The sequence below is a fragment of the Chiloscyllium punctatum genome, chromosome 1 (genome assembly GCF_047496795.1).
Source record: "Chiloscyllium punctatum isolate Juve2018m chromosome 1, sChiPun1.3, whole genome shotgun sequence".
Taxonomy (NCBI): domain Eukaryota; kingdom Metazoa; phylum Chordata; class Chondrichthyes; order Orectolobiformes; family Hemiscylliidae; genus Chiloscyllium; species Chiloscyllium punctatum.
Window position 1 is genome coordinate 67,714,661 of NC_092739.1, and position 23,327 is coordinate 67,737,987.

The following is a 23,327-nucleotide window of genomic DNA, read 5'->3' on the forward strand; positions in this document are numbered from 1 at the left end:
AGCAGGAAGAGGGGACTAGAAGGGGCATCTGGGTGTCTTTGGGCCAGCATGGAGAAGATAGTCACCCCCTTCTGTACTGTATCATTTCTATGGTTCTAGAACATAAAGTTGATGGTTTATTGCAGGATCATAACAGGTTCAGTAGACCCTCAATGACTGGCACAGACATGATGATTGAAATTACATTCTTCCTTCCATAGTCTTACTCCTCACATCTCTGTAATCTCTGATCCCATTGCCTCTGATATATTTGTGATTGTCTAATCCTGGTGGCCTGTACTCGACCATTGTGGGCCATGCCTTTGGTTGCCTAGGACACTGGAATTCCCTGACTTTTCCATTTGCATCCTTTAAAAACTACTTCTTTGATTACCAAAGTTTTTGTCATCTGACTTAAAAATCTCGTTATGTGCTTTGGTGTCATGTTTTTGCTTGATTTGATTTGATTCATTATTGTCACATGCAACGAGATACAGTGAAAAGTAGTGTTTTGCATGCTAACCAAACAAATCATACCTTACGTAAGCATATCAGATTAATAGAACAGAATGCAGCATATAGTGTTACACCTACAGAGAAGGTGCAGAGAAATATCAAATTTAATATATCAGAAGTCTGTTCGTAAGTCTTATAAAGGTGGAGAAGAAGGTGTTCTTAATTCTGTTGGTACCTGTTTTCAAACTTTTGTATCTTCTGCCCAATGGAAGAGGGAATTTGGAAGACCTTTATGATTAATAATGCTCCTGTGATGCCCCATGGAATCTTTCATCGTGTTGAAAGTACTCGACAAATTTTGTTTCCATATTTGTACGATTCTGAATGTTCCTAACCATTCACTTATATCCTGCAGTATGAAATGGTTCATTGGGTCTTGGCTTTACAGTCCAGTTTATTTCTTACCATTACTGATCAGAAGTGAAATGGATCATTCATGATTTGCAGATGCCGGTGTTGGACTGGGGTGTACAAAGTTAAAAATCACACAACACCAGGTTATAGTCCAACAGGTTTAATTTAAATTCGCAGATCCGTCAAAAACCTCAGCATATTTGCAGAAACGAGATACAGATATGGGAATTTGACACTGCAGTGCAGAGCGAAGAATGCCAGCCTAGCTGCAACCTGATTGGTCCAAACGCCAGGCAGGCCTTTCTCTCACTCTTGGTGACATTTGCCTGGACCCCGTGACACAATGACGCAAGGTACGCCGACCATAGCCCCGCCCCCTTGCAGCTGTAACCGTTCCCCGGGCCCGGCTCCGGTTACAGTTTGGCGGCGGCGGCGGGTGTGCGCGAAATGCCGAGGAAGAGGAGGAATGCCGCCGCATCGAGTCCGGCCCGACCGCCTGGACTGGGGCCTCCTCCCAGGACTGGCTCGGCGACATCGGCTCCTGCCGCGGCGGATCGGTCCCAGGCTCTGATTCGTGGCCGGGCCTTGGGCTCCAGTTCAGTAACTGCCTGCGCTGCCAATGGGGTAAACAAGGAAGAATTGCTGAACAGGATGACAGAGATGTTCTCTCACCTGGACCCCAGCGTGGTTTATGTGGTGCTGTCCGAATGTGACTTCAAAGGTAACGTCTGCTACTAGAATATCGCCCTGACCCACCAGACTTTGACTCTTACCTGGAACATCTGCTGCCGGCTGATGCACTTTTAAGTATCGATGCTATATTTTCACATTGAATTGTAATTGTGGTTAGTCCTCTCTTTCCCCACTCCTATGTCCTGTTGATTTTTTTTGGAAATCCATTCGTAAAACAAAACCGTTCGTTTTTAAGTAAACTTAACACGAGGTTGAAGGTAAATATTTTGTGTGTGTGAACTCTACCATCTCATGGTGCAAATCCCTACGCGCACCACTTCAGAAGTTTTTTTTCAACACAGAATTTTAAATTGTTTCAGTAACTTGAGTGGTTCAAATCAGTCAGGATCCAGTGCCATTTGTTGATGTGTGTTTATGCTGTATGGACAAGGAAGCTGAAGTCCTCCTTTTGAAAATAGATCTATTCGATTTAGTATTGATCACTTTATTGAGCTAGTTGTCATTGAATTCTATGTAAAGATGTTCTCCTATAGGGATTTGTAATTTTCATTTAGCAGACCTAAATTACAGGGCTGTGTGTGCATTTTCTACTTGTCTAAGATCAAAGGAGATGGACATTGATTGCCAGGTAAATAAGGTTAGGTTAGAACGGGTGCAGAGGAGGTTTACCAGGATGTTGCCTGGTATGGTAGGAAGGTCGTATGAGGAAAGGCTGAGGCACTTGGGGCTGTTTTCATTGGAGAAAAGAAGGTTTAGGGGTGACTTGATAGAGGTGTACAAGATGATTAGGGGTTTAGATAGGGTTGACCATGAGAATCTTTTTCCGTGTATGGAGTCAGCTATTACGAGGGGGCATAGCTTTAAATTAAGGGGTGGTAGGTATAGGACAGATGTCAGGGGTAGATTCTTTACTCAGCGAGTCGTGAGTTCATGGAATGCACTGCCAGTAGCAGTGGTGGACTCTCCCTCTTTATGGGCATTTAAACGGGCATTGGATAGGCATATGGAGGATAGTGGGCTACTGTAGGTTAGGTGGGCTTGGATCGGTGCAACATCGAGGGCCAAAGGGCCTGTACTGCACTGTATTTTTCTATGTTCTATGTTCTAGAAGCAGTAGAGATGTTGGTTATAACCAAATATTTAGAATTGTTCCTGTTAAGTTTTTGAAAGCTTTCCAACAGCCCCACGATTTTCAGGCTTGCAATCAGATTATATATACTTAGCTTAAGATATGAGGAGCTATCTTCTGGAAGTGCCTGTCTTGGTTGATGCACATTGTGTGAGCAATATGGGCCAAATGTTGGCAAATGGGACCAGCTCAGTTTAGGATGTTTAGTCAGTGCAGACGAGTGAGATCAAAGAGTCAGTTTCCATGTTGTATAACTCTGATTCTAAATGACAGAATTACCAGTTAAGTTATGTGTATATGTTGTGTTATACAGCTGTAATTGCTTCATGTCACTGAAATTGTCAATGCATGCCGATGCCCAAGACGCATAACAAAACTTAAAAATGTTCAATATGTTAATTTTATTTATTGTAGTCACATGTGTCTACATACAGTGAAAAACTTTGTTTTGTGATCAGTCCAGGCAGATCATTGCAAACAAGGATGTATAGATCTCAGGGTCCTTAGAGCGAGGCTCATAGCTGCACAGAAGATGCGCAAAGCAAGATCAACATTATTTGAAGTTAGAGAGTCCATTCAGCAGTCTAATAACAGTTAGACTCTTATCTGACCCTTCCAGGAGTTGATGATGTTATAATTTAGTATTCTTCCTGATAATGTTCTAGCTTTTGAACTGTTTTTTTTAATGTTGTCATTAGATACCCTGAATTCTGTGTTTTTATACTTCGAGTTGAACCCGGAGATGTCTAGCTAACTTGTTGTTGCCTTAATGCACATTGTGATGAATATTACATGTGAGATGATGTCACTAAATCAGTGAGCATTTTGCCCTGGGCTGATTTTCATTGCCAGATTCTTTTAATTGTGTAAGAATTCTTGAACACGAGGCAGTTTAGAGTTTGCCGTTTTGTGTGTCCATTCAACAATGAGAAATGCCAATATCTCAATTTCTACTATAATATTGTTATTTAGCAGATTTAAAAAAAACTAAAAATGTAATAGAAAATCTAACACAAATGTTGGGTGATATCACTTTGCCCCAAATATTACTGTTCCATTGCTCTGTGTGCAATATTCAAAGAACTTAGCATGCTTTTGTTGAAGGAGCTTTTCCTTGAACTGAGTGGTCTTCTTCAGGTTTCCCTGAACTATCTGATTATTGTACATGGAAAGTGATTAACAAGCTAAAACTATAGTTGCAATAACCATGTCCAATTTGTTTTGGGCTTGTGGGGCTTCAATGTGGAAACAGTGCAAGAGGTTTATTTAAATGAAGAAAAATAACAGATTCCAAGTTTAAAACATGTAGCAATGTTTCTGTTCTTTCTTTGGTAAATTTGTACCACCTGTATTTATCTACAGAAGGTTACTATATGCCTGCTTCAAGCAATAAAGGAAGCTGTCAGATTAATTAAGGAGCTCCTGAGCACCAGAAAGTAGCTCATTGTTGCTGTCAATGCAGGCATTCATGCAGTCTCCCCTATTTGTTATTAAATTATCCATTTGTTTCACAACTGCAAAAGATAGGGTAACACTGACCCAGTTCTTATGGCATATGTTTATCAATATGCTCCTGCTCTGTTTGGCATACATTGTCGTTTTACCAGGTTGACACCTCATTGGAGGTATATCTGCCACTGCTTTTCTGCATAACTCAATGAACTAGGCGCTGAAAGTAAGCATGAGATGGCAGTGAAAAAGGCAAATGGTATGTTGGGTACAGGAATAGATGTATCTTGCTGAAATTGTATAGAGTTTGATGAGACCATCTGTAGTATTGTGTGCAGTTTTGCTCTCATCTGAAGAAGGATGTTCTGTCTGTGGACTGAGTGCAAAAAAGGTTTACCAGACTGATTCCTGGAATGGCAGGACTGACGTATGAAGGGAGACTGAGAATCAGTTGGAAATGTATTCACTGAAGTTTAGAAGAATGAGAGTGTATCTCATAGAAATCTATAAAATTCTAACAGGGCTAGACAAAATAAACATAGGGAAGATGTTGCTGGTGACCAGGAGTCCAGAACCAAGGATCACACACTAAAAATATGGGGTCATTCATTTAAATCATCAGAGAGTCCCTACTGTGTGGAAGCAGGCCATTCAGCTCGTCGTGTCCATATTGACCCACTGAACAGTGACCCACTTACCCTATCCCTTTAACCCTGTGTTTCCCATGGCTAATCCGCCTCACCTGCACATCTTTGGACTGTGGAAAGAAATCAGAGACAACTCAGGCAAACATGGGGAGAACATGCAAACTCCACGCAGACAGTCGCTCGAGGCTGGAATCCAATTCCCCCCAAGTCCCCGGTGCTATGAGGCAGCAGTGCTAACCACTGAGTCACCATGCCACCCTGGGATGAGGAGATATTTCTTTACCCAAAAAGTGCTGAGCCGGTGGAATTCTCTGCCACAGAAAACAGTTGAAGCCAAAACATTGACTGGTTTCAAAAACTAATTAGATATATTTCTTAGGGCTAAAGGGATTAGATTACTTACAGTGTGGAAACAGGCCCTTCGGCCCAACAAGTCCACACCGCCCCGCCGAAGCGTAACCCACCCAGACCCCTACATCTACATCTACATCGACCCCTTACCTAACACTATGGGCAATTTAGCATGGCCAATTCACCTGACCTGCACATCTTTGGACTGTGGGAGGAAACCGGAGCACCCGGAGGAAACCCACGCAGACACGGGGAGAACGTGCAAACTCTACACAGTCAGTCGCCTGAGGCAGGAATTGAACCCGGGTCTCTGTCGCTGTGAGGTAACAGTGCTAACCACTGTGCCACCGTGCTAAAAGAGTTGGGGCAGAAGTGGAAACAGAATACTGAGTTGAATGATTATGATGAATAGGGGACCAGGCTTGAAGGACCAACTGGCCTGTGCTTGCTCCTATTTACTATGTTTCCAAATGCTGGACTATGCTGTTATTGTTTGGGGTGGAACTCGGTCCTGAAATGTTTTTGGTGATTCAAACCATCCTATCATGGTTGGGTTTTTTTGGCTTGGGAATGAGACATGATTTTTTTGTCCCCAAGGTGGAAGTTTCATCAAGTTTCTGTTGGGTGAATGTAATGGAGTCTTGTACTCTTGCCTCATCTTGATGGGGAGAAGGAGTTTCCACTGAGACCAGGGCAATATTGCTCAATGTCTACTTATTGGGTGAATGTTGTAGTTTATGAGAAGATCTGCTAATTGATGCTATAGTGTTTGCATGACCTCCGTTCTGGAGGCTAACTTGAGTCTCTCAAAACTTTGGCTACTTAATACTGATAATGCAAAAAATTATGGGTACGACAGTACTGATCAGGAGACGCAGACAAAATAGAAGAAATGTAACTCCTTGGATACTCAATCGGAATGTGCTAATTTCCAGTCAGTCACAAAATATTCACTCAACAAGCAATGAATAACTTTTTACAAGTGGGTTCATAGTTTTTGCTTTGCTACCTGTGGATTTTTAGGTTGATATTAAGTCTACATTTAAGACATGTTGAGATCCTGGAATATAGGATTATCTCCACTCATTAATTTTTTATTGCTTATAACTGCAAATGAACTGCTGGTCTTTGCAATGTGTTGGTTATGAATGTTTAGATTCACATATTACAGGTATATGGGAGACAAGATGAGCCATGGTTCAAAATGTTTTTTCTGATCCATGGGACTGGGATTTGCGTTATGTAATCATACATTTTTTTCTTTGATTCATTGCATTAATGATCACATTCAGTGCATTGAAGTTTACAGAGTAACTAAATTTTCAAAGGCTCATTTTCCTGCATTGCAAGGTTTGAGTTGATTGCTTGCACTTGTCCATGTCTTGATATTCCGAACGTTTTTATGGAAGAGAGTGCACCTGGGAGAGGCTTTAAATGGTGGGGAGTGGTATTGCTGCCCATTGTGTTTGCTCCGATGCAATCACTAAATTGTGTTCACAGCGCCCAGTTCAGTTCTGTTGCCTTATTCAGACTAGATGCCAACTTTAATGACACTGGCACCACAAGGATGAATGAACATTATATGTGTTAATAATGTATACTGTACAAACAAGCTGCTGTTAAATTGCATAACTGAACTCTTAGAACAATCCTGATTTGTTTCCTCTCTCCGTTTCACATATTTAATAGAGGAAGGATTGTTTAAAAATTCCAACTTCATAGAGATGTACAGCACGGAAACAGACCTCGGTCCAACCCATCCATGCTGCTTGTAAGATTTAGCTACATCGTGAATTTGCAATTCAGCCAACAGACATACATGCATAAAATCTGAAATAATGATTTAGCTTGATCAGAAAACATTCTTGTTGATTTGCATACTTGCGTGGTAATTCCTTTTTTTTAAATTTTGTTTAGCTGACGATGCAATGGACTCTTTGTTGGTACTGTCTGATGCAGCTGAAGGTGTAGCATCTTCCAGCTTCACTGGATTTGACCGTGTGGCAGCTACCCTGAGTGATGATCAAGTCAATAGTAAGATCAAAGTAGTCATGAATGACCACGGAAGTAATTCGCTTGTTGTTTCTACAAGTACTAGAGAACTTGGATTGCATTTGTCTGAGCAATTCAACTCTTCGCCTGACAATAAACTGAAAAATTCTCAGACAGATACCAGTGATGAAACTGTTTCAGAAGAAAACACAACTTATCAACAGTATCAGCCATTTATGAATCAATATAATTCTCCCATCAGTCAGTTTTCCAGACACTCTGTGAGCAATGAGTTAGCTGAAGCAACTCCATCAAATTTGAACTCTACTTTCAATTGTATGCTAAATCAACAGCAAATGGCAGATGACTTGCTGTGTCTCAGGCACTCACCATTTGCCTTGAATTCAAAAGAATGTGAAGAAACTTTAGGCCAATGTTTTGGTCATGAAAAAAATGTCTTTGAGAAAAGACCAGAAGTTCACTTAGATTATAACAAGTTTCTGTCAGAAGATGTCGAAAGCTCCAGCAGCAAGAAATTCTCTAATGACCTTGGAGTTGCATTTTCAAACAACACAAACACAAGTAGTGCAGACATTTGGACAAATGAAACTGAAAACAACAGCTTGTCAGCAGGCATTCCTGTGAACATTGTCCCAAACAAGTATGGTGATTCAATGCTTTCTGGTCAAAAATATGACATGCATTCAAATTCTACAGATCAGCAGATTGGATTATCACTAAATAGTAGTGTTTCTGCTGAAGGAGGAGGGAGTTGTTCTGATACAAGTAACAATGAAATACCATGGTTCATACCAAATACACATCCATCATCTGCAGAAAACTACAAATTATTTGAAGAGACACAAGCATGTAAAGGAACAAACCAATTAAATCCAAAAAACAACATCCTCTCATCAAAACCATTAGCAAATTCAGGGAGTAATTTGAACAATATACAACAAAACACAGCTTGTTTACCTGATTGGTTAGGGGAAAATAAAAGTGGTGACAACCCACCTAACTTACTTAACAATGGAGGAGCAAACTGTTATCAGTATTCCAGTAGTGTGCTGTTTCCACATGTTCCAAATATGTCTCCAATCTCATGGAACCCATGGGCTCCTGAATTCAAGCCTGTGAGCTTGCCAAAGATGTTTGTCACCCCTGTGGTAATGGGTCCAGCAAAACCAAAGTCTCATGTTGTTCCACCATGGAGACCAGCAGGAACTGGTCCTGGTTCACCTCATCAGTCAATGAGATCGGGTACCATCAACTCACATTCAAAATCACGGTTACATCAGTATGGCATCCAGCAGTCGCAGACTTGCGCGTATCCATTTCCACAGCATATCAATAGGAAGATATTAGGAACAACTAAGATGCTTATTTTGATGAGGGGACCACCTGGATCTGGGAAAAGTACCCTAGCCAGGTATGACATAACCATCAATACATTTTTCTATTTTTTTCTGTGTAATTAGGAAGCACATTTGAAGAAAGAGAAAATTTTTGCCTTTTTGTAAGCGCTGTTTCATGTTCTTGGAGCACTTTACAACCAAAGATTTACATTAAGTGCTAGTCTTAGTGCAATACACGAAATTCTCAGCCAGAAGGTTTCTGCTTCAATCTCCATTTTAGAGAATTACTCATAATTTAATCTGACACTTCAGTGCAGCATTAAGGGAATGATACATTGTTACAAGTGCCAGCTTTCAGATAAGATGTTAAACTGACATCTCTACTCCTTTTTAGGTGGATTTCATGGAAATAGTTACAATTGCTGGACTGGTCTCTTTTGTCCTGGCTAACCTTTTGATCCCTAAATGACCTCCCTAAAACACATCAGAAGACTATTTATCTGTTGTTTGTGGGATCCTGCTGTAGGCACATTCATTCCTGTTTCTTTACATTACTATAGTATCGAGAGACCTATTGGATTCATTGTGAATCACTTTGAAAGGCACTGTGTAAAACCAAGTTCTATAATTTGTTTAGAAGAGATTGACTCTTTTTGAGTGGGAAAGAAAGTTATAGCTTAACAAGTGTTTTATATATATATTTACTTGAATTTTCTTATCTCATTTCTCATTTTAGTTCAAGTTTATACTGATTGGCTCAAGCATCTTATTATTTTATGGTTAGTTTCTCTTTAAAAGTCAAGTTGCGAGAGTTCTACCAGATCATAGGACTACACTCTCATAAGAGGGAGTTGACTCATGGTAGTTTAACCAGAAGGTCACCATGCCTCAGTTGAGGGGTAAGGTTGAGAAGTAGAGTCCTTCACGGTGACCTCAGCCAGTACAAAAATTGAACCTGTGCTGTTGGCATCACGCTGCATTCCAAAACAGTTATCCAGCTAACTGACTCCCTCAAGATGGACAATTGAGAGGAAATACAAAAAAATTTGGGTGGCATGTTGGCTCAGTGGCTAGCATTGCTACCTCACGGTGCCAGGCATCCAGTTCGATTCTACCCATGAACGACTGACTGACAGTATGGAATTTGAATATTCTCAGTGTGTCTGCGTAGTCAACCCTCTGGATGTGCCGGTTTCTCTCCATGGTTCAAAGATGTGCAGGCTAGGTGAATTAGCCATAGGAAATGTAGTGTTACAGAGATGGGTAGGGTTGGCATGCCCTTCAGAGAGTTGGTGTGGACTCACTGGCCTGCTTCCACGCTGTAGGGATTCTGTGATTCTATAATGATACAGATGTTCAAAATGGTGAAGAGTCTGGCAGAGTGAGTTGAGACAATATGGATACAAAGTTGTCTGAATGATAGGAAACAGTCGTAATGAATATTTATATTTCAGACCAGAGGAAAGTATGGACAACTGTTCCCCAGTAGCCAGCAGTATGACCACTGATTTTCTTATTGCATGTTAATAACTTTTAATTGGGTGTACAGGAAATCTTTTCAAAATGTGCAAATTACATCAAACATGAAAGTTTGTGAACCGTGAGAAGTATAATAATAGATTTTAGGAAAGACATGAGTAGATAAGTGGAATAGGCAAACACAAAGAAGTTGAAAATTAGTGCAGAGAAGTGTGAAGCGATACATTTTTATCAGGATAAGGCAACATAAAATGAAAAGTACAATTAAAAAATGGATGCAAAAACAAAATCTATGAATATCATACACGTATTGTTGAGGGTGGTTGGGTAGATTGAGAAAGTGATCAAAAAGCCATTAAGCATTCTTTATTTTCTAAATAGTGGCATAGAGTATAAATGATTAGATTACCTACAGTATTGAAACAGGCCCTTCAGCCCAACAAGTCCACACCGATCCTCCGAAGAGTAACCCATTCCCCCACCCTATATATACCACTGACTAATGTGCCTAACACTATGGGCAGTTTAGCAAGGCCAATTCACCTGACCTGTACATCTTTGGATTGTGGGAGGAAACCAGAGCACCCGGAGGAAACCCACGCAGACACCGGGAGAACGTGCAAGCTCCACACAGACAGCCGCCTGAGGCGGGAATTGAACCCAGGTCCTTGGCACTGTGAGGTAGCAGTGCTAACCGCTTAGCCACTGTGCAAGACAGTTTGATAAATCTTTCTAAAGCCATGGTTTAACTTCAACTCCGATTCTACATACCAAGTTTTTGGAAGGATGTTATTACTTTAGAGACGTATTGCGAAGAAAATACACACTTTATCAAAGCTTTTAGTATTGCACTCATCAGAACAATTTATAGGGAGACAAATTCAAGAGGAAAGCTTTACTGCATTAGTGGAGAATGCTGATTAGTTATAAAGTGCATTTTGCTGGAGGTGTTGAGATGGAGAATACACCAATTAATGATTGACCGTTAACTACCAGACTTTGTTTTAATTTTAAACAGACAAGTGGATTCTGGTGGGTATTGACCTGAGAAATGAACAAATAAATGGCTGTCAGCTGTTTTGTTGAGAATTGCACAGAAAGACTTTCAGAATAGTTTCAGGGTTGAAGGATTTCAAAAGCTGGACTTTTTTGAAGAAGGTTAATTTAATTGTTTTCAAAATAATAAGGTGATTTGGGGAGAGTAGAGAGAGTTGTACCTGTTGGTGCAAGGGTTTAAGAGTCTGAAGGTCCCCATTTAAAGTGATTGGCAAAAAAAAACCCAAAATTGACATTAAAACATTTTACTTCATGTGAGAGTGTGGTGAAAGCAGATTCAAATATTTGAAGGGAATTGGATGGTATCTGATGGAAGAAAGTTTGCAGGTCTACAGGAGAAGGGTAGGAGAGTGAGAGCAGCTGACTTGCTGTTGTGGAAAGCTTGCATGGATATGGCAGATTGAATAGTACTTTTCTTCGTAATTAATATTACTCATTATTTAAAGGAGGTAGGATTTGTAGAATCTATTTGGGTCTTTTTTTGGACTTGGTAATGTAACATAATATGATGCAATACTGACGTAGTTTTGGATAACAGAGCTGATCATGTCGAACTGTAAAATTTAAGAACACAGAAAAAGACAATAGCCTTATGGTGCTGTCTGAAAACTTATTTCCCTCCTTTTCCTTTCCACATACTTACCCACTTGACTTTTTAAAATTGTCTCAAGAGGAACTAAATTTCAAAAATGAAGAAACTAAGAATTCTAAAAGATGATGGTTGTGCATCTTCAGGCACCCAACTAATTGTAGAGCATAACAACGTTAATCTATTGAGATAGATCTCTTTACTTAGTTTTCTTTATACTAGGTAAGAAAGCTAGGACTATATTCTTTCAAAGTGAAAAATGAAGATGAGGGAGATTGATCAAGAACAACTTAATGAGGCAGATTTTCTAAGGACAGAAAAACACATCTTTTGTTTTTATTTGTTTAACAAATGTATATTCCCAGAGCCGAGTGATAGCTACCTCATTTGCTGAGTTTAGCTAGTCTGCTGCATGATCTCTTGAGAGACCATAATGTTCATATCAGGACTGTTCTGGGCAGCACTTTTAATCACTGTAAACAAAAAACATGATCTGTGTTGGACACAACGATGTAATGATTCTGTCGGGACCTCGAGATCTCCTTCAGATAATCCAATTTTTGGACAATTGGCATTCGGATAAATGAAGTTCCTCTGTATTTGTAGTTTTCTTTAATTCATCCTCACTTTAAATTCCAAATTTACAGCTATTACCAGGATGCAACTTGTATCCTCTGTAATGAGGATGAAGAAAAATATTTGCTTAATTTGTCTGTCATCTCTTTATCCTCTATTGCTAATTCACCAAACTCAACTTCTTTAGAGCCAACACAATCTTTAACTCTTTTGTTTTAAATAAGTGAAGAAACATTTCCTATCTGTTTTTATCTTTTTGACTAACTTTCCCTTGTACTCTAGCTTTCCCCACCCCCATACGTTTTAGTAATTCTTTCCTACTTTTTATTGTGTCCAATCTTTTGATCTGCCACTTATCTTTGCAAAATGTCTTTTTTTTTGAGCTTGATGTTAACTTGACTTTTTTAGTGAACCACAGGTGGCAAGGCCGTCCCTTAGAATTTTTCTAATTTGTTAGACTGTCTCTATTCTGTGCTTTCTGGAATGTCCCCTTAAGTGTTTGACACTTCCTCTCAATTGACCTATCCCTTAACCTAAATTGCTAGTTCTCTTTCACTTGCAATGCTTTCACAGCCTCATAAATGCCCTTAATTAAATTCAAAATAGTAGTCTTGGACCCACACAATTTTCTATTATCCTGGAGATGAAATTCAATTATGCTACACAGGGGCACTTTCAATTATGTCAGTAATTAATCCTATGTTGTTCATCAAAACCAGATCTACTGTAGCCTGCTCTCTGGTTGATGTCATGACATGCTAATCTAAGAAATTATTCCAAAAACATTGAATTAATTTTTCATTTAGTGACGTTTTCCCCCATCTGATTTTCCAGTCAATATATAGGTTAAAATCCCTCTTGATGATTGCTGAGCCCTTCTTAAAGAATCACTTTGCAGAATCCCTGTCACCCCAAACTCACCAGTCTCAATGTTAAGCAGTCCTGTGTCGTTATGGTTAGGCAATCTTACTTTGAGAGCTGAGCAATCACCAAGTGAGATCTCATTGGATGTCTTCTTGTTTAACACTTGATCAAACTGATTTGCCCACCTCTGCCAAGCAAAACAGTTTTCCAAATTGAGACTGAGCATTTTTTCTTAGACAAACTTACTGAATAGTTCGAGAATTTGAGATTTTGTGCATAATTAATGAGTTTTCATTGCAATTGGACAGAATGCTTGTTCAACAGGGGCCTAATGGAATGATTTTCAGCACAGATGATTACTTTTGTCGAAATGGACGCTACCAGTTTGATCCTGGTTTGATTGGAAAGGCTCATGAATGGAATCAAAAGCGAGGTGAGAAATTTAAAAATGTGTTCTTGATTTCTGTAGACGGTATTACAAAAGTGAATTTATTACATTGATTTCTCCACAAGAGAACCATTTTAACTTGTCATAATTTCAAAACTACTTGAATTTTATACTTGCCGTACAATTCTTATTCAAAAATGTTACTTTTGGAAATGTCTTTTTATAAAACCCACTATAATCTTTGAATTTTTTGAACATTTTGGGGATAAAGCCCTTCTTTCTTTAATCTCTCCTCAAGCTTATTATCTGTCCAGTAAATCTATGCTCCATTCTCTTGAAGACAGTTATATCCTTCCCAAGGTGATACGCAATACTGATGATGACACCGGTCTGGTCTAACCAAGGCTTTGCACAAATTAACTATCACTTTATAAAATAATTTCCTGAGATTTAATTAATTTGCCACATTTTCTCCCATTTGCTAAATCTATTAATTTTTCCTTAATTTTATGGTTTCATCCATATTGCTTAGAGTATTGTTGTCCTTGTGTCAGTGTTTGGATATTGTGGTTTTTGGTTCTTGCTCAATTGACATATTAATCTATACAATGAATAGTTTTAGACCTAACACAGATTGTTGGGGGACACCACTAGTCACATTTGTAACCAGGTCAATAATATGTGTAAATTTCATGATTCTCAGCTTTAGCTAGTGGTTTCCTGTGATGGACTACATGAGTCGTTTTCTGGAAGTCAATTTCAATAACATTCATTGCCATTCTCTGTCCATTACTTTAGTCATGTGTTGAAACAGTCATTTTCTTCAGGCACTTTGCAAATGTATGCAAGCTTGACTTAACCAGCTGAAAAATTTCAAGTTGATCGATCACCCCGATCCTCACTTATTGACTTGAGCAATTTCTTGACAACAGATGTTAGGCTAAATTATTTCCATCATTTACATTAAAAGGAAGAGTAAATATATTCGATTTCCAATATAAAGGTCACCTAAACACAAGAATTTTGTAAATGCCCAATCATCCATTATTGTGTAGTAAGTAAAGTCACTATCCTCTTAGAGAGCTGCTGTCTCATTAGAGACAGAAATGACTAGTGCTGGTTTAATCTGAGGGTCACTGCACCTCAGGTGGGGGGAGAGATTAAGAAGAAAGGATCTTCATAGTAACCTCAGCTATTGTGGGAATTGAACGCAGGATGTTAACATCACTCTGCCTCACAACCCAACTGTCCAGCCAACTGAAAAATAATCCTGAGGCATGCAGGTCTGGAAATTTCCTGGGTTCCAGCATGGGGAGCCATCTCAGAATTTTGAAACCCTTTTGGACCCATTGCCTCTGTAACCGCAGTTTAATTTTAAACTCACATTTTGGGAACTGCTGTACTGCAATCTTTATCCTTTATTATTTCTTAATTCCATCCAGTCTCCACTGCCTCCTTACTGCTTGCTATATCATTGCTTGTCATTGAAATGCTTTCATCCTTAGTATTGAGGTTACTCTTCCACTGTACCACTTTTACTATCTTTCCTGCGGACTTGGTTATCTGGTGTAGCATTACTCCAGTTCTATTCATTTTGAACCATTTCTCCACAAAGGCTGCCATGTCACACACTCCAAGTTGAATTTGTAGCAGTAACTTGTTCAGTTTCTTTCTGATATATTCAGTACATTTGTCTAACCTGTTCTCTTTCTCTGTTTTACATGTACCTTATTTCGGTCTGCTAGTTTAATTTCTGTTTTTAGCTTTCTCTTTATTTGCAGTGCCTAAAATAAAATTTCTGACTGTTGCTCGACTCTCCTTTCCTTTTGTTTGACCCAAAACTATTATCAACATGATCTTTTATACCTAAGCCCTCCAATGACAGGTACTTGTTCAAATTCTTTTTCTGTATTAACCTCCCTAATATGTTTAATCCTCTGTCGGTTTGTGCAATTTGGTCCTAGCCTTTAGTTCCTCGCCCCCAGTATTCTTCAAATAAGACCTCTTGTCAAATTCCTAAGTTGTTTGTCCCGAAATGAACCATAGCAACTCATTCATAAAATTATAGAGGTCTATAGCACAGAAAAAAGCCCTTCAGCCCATTGAGTCTGCACTGGTCAAAATCAACCACCTAACCATTCTAATCCTGTTTTCCATCAATTGGCCCATAGCTTTATATGTCTTGACATCGCAAGCATACATCTAAATACTACTAAAATGTTATGAGGGTTTCTACACTCTTGCAGACAGTGAGTTCCAGATTCACACCAACCTCAGTGGAAAACAAAACCTTCCCTCACATCTCCTTTAAAACTCTTGCCTCAAAGCTATGCTGCCTGGTCATTGATTGATTGCTTTTCCAAGGAAAAAATTTCTTCCTGTCTATGCCCCTCATAATTTTATATCTCAGTCATGTCCCCCTTCAGACTCTATCCAGTATTTTTTCATAACTAAAACTCTCCAGCCTGGTAAGTCTCCTCTGCACCCTGTCTAGTGTAGTCACATCCCTCCTGATACTCTATACTGCAGCTGTGCATAGGGTTCTTTGTTTGAGCTTACCGGTTTAACTGCTAATCTTTAATGCCTGTCCGCATTCATATGTGAGAATTTAGTCACCTGGGTGATGTAGGAGTTTTGGAGTTATATTTAAGTGAGGAGTATGTTACTTCCACAGATGATAAAAGAGATATTGAGCAAAGTTTATGCCTGATGGAGCAGTAAAAGAGACATTGGCACTGATATTATTCTTCAGTGATTTGGATTTAGTAATGTCAGGGTAAAGATCAATGTAGATCCACTCTGCAAGCACCCTGCCTCTATTCCTAATGAAGGGCTTTTGCCCAAAATGTCGATTTTCCTGCTTCTCAGATGCTGCCTGACCTGCTGTGCTTTTCCAGCACCACTCTAATCTAAAGATCAATGTAATCTGGTCATAATCTCAGAGGGTATTAATAAGACAGTGAATATGAAAAACTAGAAAAATATATATTTCCACATCACTGGACAAAAAAGTATTATAATGCATAACCAGCTCTAAAGGAGTTTGTGCCAAGCAGATTTCTGTTTCCATCTGGGATACTTAACTTGCTGCATATGAATATCATTTTACACCATTGGAAAATCAAGAATGCAAAGAGAGAATTTCTAAAGAAATCTTTTTACTGAAACTGTTAAATTATACTAAGATTTGTGGATTTTTAATTTGAATTTTGAAATACTTTCAAATGTTTAATGAAAATGTTATGTATATTGAAAAGTAATTGTAAACAGATTAGCAAATTTTATTTAATCTTGCCATGCAACTTGATTCTCGTCATATGCACTATTGCTGCTAGTGGCATAAATTTCTTTGAATAAAATTTAATTCTGATCATATTTTGTTTCAGCCAAAGAAGCCATGGAAAAAGGTTACTCTCCTGTAATAATAGATAATACAAATACACAAGCGTGGGAGATGAAATCTTACATCACTATGGTTAGTTAAAGTTGTTTAGAAATGTTTTATAGTCTGTTTCCATGCAAAATCTTGTCAAGTATGCCAATTTCTTTGGAATATAACATGTTGCAGTATATTCTTTTTTTATTTTTGTAAGTTCTAGATGATGTGGAAATTGTTCAACAATGGGAAGTTGAGTTGTCTTTGGAACAATTGAGTTTGATTGTCAGATGCTGTTCAATGTACAATACTTGGAAGATTGTTAAATGAATTTCTGGCAAAACTGCTGCAATCCGAAAAATGCATAGTTAGGTTTCACTTATTTTCTCATTGCATCTGCAACCAGGGTGGGTGCTGTGAGGAATTGCAATATGCTACATGCTCATTCATTGAGTTCTGGCCGATGAGCAAGATAAGCAAACAAGCCGAGTGGTTTGGCAAAGCTTGCTGCATTATTTTGCAACAAAAATACTGAAGCTTTCTAACAAAATCATACAATTAATTTTAAGCTTTTGTTTATTCATCTTGCTTATGCAGCATACTTATCCATCCTTTCAAGTATTTCTGTTCTTTAAATAGAAATTTCTTATGTACGTTTTGTCAGACTAAGCTTAAATTTTCCACTCTAGCTTTTATTAATAGCTTCCTTGTCACCTGAAAGTCATTAAACTGTGGACTGAAGGATCTTACACAAGATCAAATGTTTTCATAATAACACTTTCATAGAATCCTAGAGTCCTACAGCACAGAAACAGACCCTTTGGTCCAACTGATCTGTGCTGACCAGACATCCCAATCTGACCTAGTCCTATTTGCTCCATATCTCTCTTAAACCATTCCTATCCATATACCCATCCAGGAAATCGTGAAACAAAAGCATAAATTGCTGGAGAAACGTAACAGCTCTGGCAACATCTGTGGAGAAAAAGCAGAGTTAATATTTTGAGTCCAATGACCCTTATTCAGAACTGATAGTAGCTAGGAAAATGTGGTGTATATGCTGAAGATGATGTGGGGAGGGGGAGGAGAAAGAAGAAAAAGAAAAAGGAGTGAGCAGATAAATAGAAATACAGCCCAAAGAGAGAAATAATTGAATTATTGAGTCATGAAGGCTGTAGGATCCCAAGCAGAATATGAGATGCTGTTATTTCAACCTGTGTAGGCCAGAGACAGAAATGTTGGTCAGTGGTCATGAGAGTATGATCAAGTGGCAGACAACCAGAAGCCCAGGCTCATTTTTCTGGAAAAAATAGAGGAATTTCATAAAGCAGTCACCCAGCCTGCCACTGGACAGGCTGTCGAATGTAGAAGAAGCCATATTGTGAGCAGCAAATGAAATAGATAGGATTGAATGCAGTGCAGGTGAATTGCTGCTTCACCCTGAATATGCTTTGTTATTCTTATCTTTTACTTTCCATAAATGCTGCTTGGGATGTTAAGTAAATGTGACATTTTCTGCAAATTATATATTGCACTGTTTGTCCTTTTTTAATACCATTTATAAAATGTATATCAATTTTTAAAAAACAATCTTTCTAACTGGTAATTGTATACAGTTCAAGCGAGAAAAACTACAAGATAAAAATTAGACTCAACCACAATAAAAAAGCAAAATGCTGTGAATGCTGGAAATCTGAAATAAAGCAAATATGCAGGCAGTATGTTTGGAGAGAAAACGAGGTTTAACATTTCTAGTCTAGTATGATTCTTCAGAACTCAAAGGAGTTGGAAATTTTTCTTTAATGTTGCAGAGAAGAATGATTTTCTCTTTTCTCAAGCCAAAATTTATACTGATTTTACATATCATAGAATCAGTGTGAAAGCAGGCCATTCAGCCCATACTGTCCACACTGGCCCTCTGAAGAGCATCCTACCCAGACCCATCCCCCCAGTCCTATTCTCGTAACCCTGCATATCCCATGGCCAATCCACCTAAGGTGCACATCTTTGGACCTTGAGAGGAAATTGGAGCACTCCGAGGAAGCCCATGTAGACATGGGGAGAATGTGCAGATTTCACATAGACAGTCATCCAAGGATAGATTCAAACCTGAGTCCCTGGCACTGATGCAGCAGTGCTAACCACTAAGCTGCCACACATCTTTCACTCCTTGGACACCATTATCACTGCTTTTGTCTTTTGCTTTGGGCACCCTCACAATGTTGTAAACAAAAACAGACTAAAACTTTATGGCTAGGTTAGGAGGTGCATGTTTGAAATATGCATCTCAAAAATATCAGATTCTTAAAATGTGTAAGGATTGACTTCAATTATTCTTTACTGGTTGGCCTTCTGGTATAGAACATTATAGTCAAAAGTAGCTCCTTAAGGTAAAGAATAGAAACTAAGGGGAGAAAAAATGTGCAAGTAACAACTAATGTTGATTGTGGAAAAGGACAAAAAGAAGTCTAAATAATTAGAGTATAATTACCCTTTTAATGTTCCTTAATTCTAATTTATGAGCCAGTGGAAGAATGGAGTGAATGTGTGGGAATGGAAAATATCTCTAAGAAAAAGCAAACAAGGTATAGCTTTAGGGTGAAATTTAAAATATGATCGAAGATAAAACGCTTAAGAGACGTGGCTGGAATTTGATATATTTTTAATAATTCTAATTGATTATATACAATGTGATGAAATCTATTGTTTTGAGACCTGTATTTTTTGAGGTACCTTAGTTGAAAAGGGAAACTGAGAAAGGAAATCTGAAAGAGATTGGAATCCTGTGAACCATTTATAGCTGCAGCAGCTCTTTCAATTACTTGAAGAGAACTTTAGTGAATCTATACTATCTAGACCATAGAATGCAAAGTTGAGGAGATTCTGCAGGTTTATGCCACTTTTGGTGAAGGGCATGTCTGTGGAACTCAGTTTGTGTGCTACAATTGGCTGAAGATCAGACTCAATCTGAGTAAAAGATGAGCCAATTTTGTTTTCTGAGGAAGACCGAGTTTTGAAGAACTTTGACTGTGATTGATGATATACATGTTGAATCAATCGTCATGCCATTTTGTAAGAATTGCTTTCGTACTATCTGCTATTTTCTTTGTACTTAACAGTTTGTAACCACTGAGCAACTTGCTTGTTAATTCATGTTTAATTAACTGGTTCTGGTTTTAGAGTGTAAGTTATTACCCAAGATAGTATGTAATGTTTGCATTATTAGACACTTGCATAGTAACAATTCTTTTGCGTTGATCCACAAACTCGTGACATAATTCTTTCAGTAAAGAACTAAGATTTCTTATTTCTTTTTTAAAAAAATTTTTCAATTGTGATTATTAAGTTTACCAAATCTCTGAATTGATATTGGTGTTTAAATTTCTGGGTGTCGTAAGATCTTTCAAATGGACAAGTTACTATTTCTTACTGCCATTCTGTTATTACAGAAGGAAATTAGCTGCTTATTGCCTTAAAGTATTCTTGGGAGTCATTTCCTTCACACTTTATGGACAAAATTAGACACTTGCAGTGACAGGCAAAATAGAAATGTGTATTTGTGCAAGTACGGTAAACTCACTTTGATTGTCATGTGATCGGACTCAATCAGCCATTTTGGACAGTAAACCGCTTAATTTAACCTTGTTGTCTGTAGAGTAAAAATGTCTGTAATAAAGTTCCTGCTGGTTAGCACTTCAGTTTCCTGGTTCTTCTTGGAATGTAACATAAAAAGAAAACTGTCAATGAGGATGAGAAAACTGCTTTGTGTTGCACTGGTCAATCCAGTGACTTGTCCAAAAAAAAGACAGAGTTGTAATCCTCATTACAGATCTTGGAGGGATTTGTGGGGGAAAAAAAAGGTGGAAGAAATCAAAGGATGCCATCACTGCATTGAAGCAGATAGAGTCAGCAAAAAAAATCCCAGAGAAGAGGTGAACAGTGCAGAACAAGCTCACCATGTGGTTAACCCTGAAGGAATAGTGACTAATGAGTGTCGTACATGGAGGGAAGCGATTTGAGCTCACAATGTAAACTTGGTGGTGGGGGAAGCCTCAGGAATGCTGGATTAATTGTAATATATCATGCAATGCAGGCCCTTCCTACTAAAGAAAAAGAAGCAGGAAAGTTCGGCACTGTAGGACCAGATTAGATTAGATTACATTACAGTGTGGAAACAGGCCCTTCGGCCCAACAAGTCCACACCGACCCCCCACCTAACACTATGGGCAACTTAGCATGGCCAATTCACCTGACCTGCACATCTTTGGACTGTGGAAGGAAACCGGAGCACCCGGAGGAAACCCATGCAGACACGGGGAGAATGTGCAAACTCCACAGTCAGTCGCCTGAGGCGGGAATTGAACCCGGGTCTCTGGCGCTGTGAGGCAGCAGTGCTAACCACTGTGCCACCATGCCGACCATATGATGTAAATGTAGAGAGCTGGAACTCCAACACAGAGTTTCCATTATTTTGTTCAAGATAAGAAAATTGAAAAAATTACAGCGTTCCTGAGTAATATGTGCAGGGGAGGGGGGAAATGGGATCCCTTTAACCTCCGGTGTCTAGTACAGCCAGAGAAGCCTGTTTCGAAAAACGTATGAAGAAATAAGAGGAATTCTACAGAACCATATTTCACCAAAACTATTGATGGCTGAAAGGTTCAGATTCAACAAATGTAACTAGCGTGTTGGTGAAAACTGGTGAGCATGGACAAGTTGGACTGAAGGGTCTGTTTCAGTACTGCATGACTCTTTAAAAAAAAATCGATCTTCACTGTTAGTAGCAATACAAATGAGCAAAATTCTCTGAATTCAGAGACAACTGAAATGTTGCTATCAGAAACACACTTGGATGTGGGTGGAATTCTTTTTGGAGAGTCAGTATGGACTCTGGGATGAAAGGCCTGCTTCAGCACTGTAGGGATTCTATGATCTTGGTGTTGCAACTCTGATGCATTACTGTATGGAGTGGGAGCAGTTGTTTCTCACATGGTGAAGAAATGCCAATAGCTTTAGCATCAAGATTATTAAAGCAGAAATGAACAGAGATAGACAGAGAAGCTCTAGGAATCATTGGCATTAGATGATTCCACCAATACCTGTGTGATCAGGAAATTTACCTTATTGACAGGCCACAGACAATTGACCACAATATTTAGGCTTCATACAGCGATAACGTCTCTAACGACGAGTGGTAGGCATAATTGCTATCAGCTCACTTATACAATCAAGTATAGGCAATCCAACTTGTGTGGGAATGTTGATGGGCTCAATAGCTTACCTTTGCCAATAGCTTACCTTTGCTGTGATCAGTCCTTATGTTGCATCAATAGAGGTTATTTCTGTAATGGCAGGACAAATTGAGGTTTACACTACAAACGATCCACTACTATCAAAAGTGATGGATATGGTACTTTGTGGCAAGATCTCAGGAATAATTGCAGAATTAAAGCCATATATTAAATGGAAGCTAGAACTATCCATACAAAACAGGATTTCTCCTATAGGAAATGAGGGTCATAATTCCAGCACAGCTGAGAAAATGTGCATTAAATCAACTACACAAAATCAATGTGACACCCTCAAAATGGAGAAGATAGCCAGAAGTTATTTCTGGTAGCCAGGGATTGAGGAGAAAGCAGGAATATGTGCAGCTTGTACAGGAATTTGCAACCTACCTCAATTAGTGGTTCATTAGAATGTGAGACAGATTATTTGTTTGAAATATTATCTCAATTCACTGAGGGGCTACATTAGTATTACTAGCTTTAGGGAATGGCACAAATTAAACTTGGCGTGGAGTATAATAAGATAATTAGTGTTGGAAAGTCAGTTAAGATCTGTGATACAGTTGATCAATGCTTTTGACTATTTATGGAAAGGTTGGTAGTTTGAGACCAACTATTTCCCCCTTTCCACTTTTAGGGCTGTTATGATGCAGAGGTAAGTCCTCTGGGCTAGACAGTCCAGGCTCAAGTTCTACTTGCTTCAGAAGTATCATAACTTGTCTAAACAGATTGATTAAGGTTATCTATAGGCCAAACTGGATAAGGAGAATAGTTTGTGGACCAGTGGTAGTGTCCTTACGTCTAGGTCAGAAGATCCAGGCTCAAGTCCTACCTGCTACAGAGATGTATCGCAATATGTCTGATGATTGATTAAAAATGCCTACTTTGAATGTAATCACTATTGCATTCCCTTAATAAAACCTGTTATTTCTCATCATTGCATTGGACAAATTTTCATGACATCAGGCAATAAGAATCAGAGGAATAAAGCAAATTGACATGGGTTCACAGGCATTTTGCATACCCTACTGGTCAAAATTAAAAATTTTCATGGCTGCATATTTAGTTGGTGAAGCGTTCATGAGGTGTTTTGCAAGCCAAACAGTGGAAGAAGCATGCAATAGATAGGATTAATCACTTCCTTTAATCAACCTGTTCAAACGTGTTATTATAAACCTCTGCAGCAGGTGGGACTTGAATGTGGGCCTTCTGACTCTGAAGAAGGAAAACTAGAATTGCAGCC

General features: G+C 38.8%; 1 protein-coding gene across 5 annotated transcripts in view; it reads left to right on the forward strand.

Moving 5' to 3' along the window:
* Positions 1–1,196: 1,196 nt before the first annotated feature.
* n4bp2 (NEDD4 binding protein 2) overlaps positions 1,197–23,327 on the forward strand; it is a 94,350-nt gene continuing 72,219 nt past the window's right edge. For 3 of the 5 annotated variants that reach the window (XR_011960351.1, XR_011960352.1, XM_072567845.1), the window contains exons 1-4: positions 1,199–1,570; positions 7,036–8,542; positions 13,341–13,465; positions 16,807–16,895. Coding sequence is in view for 2 of the 5 variants with exons in the window: in XM_072567845.1 (XP_072423946.1) it covers positions 1,297–1,570; positions 7,036–8,542; positions 13,341–13,465; positions 16,807–16,895 (1,995 nt within the window). In the remaining 3 variants the exon portion in view is untranslated. Of the gene's footprint in view, positions 1,571–7,035; positions 8,543–13,340; positions 13,466–16,806; positions 16,896–23,327 lie in introns of all 5 variants that reach the window. The other 2 variants (XR_011960355.1, XM_072567836.1) reach the window with 2 other exon arrangements.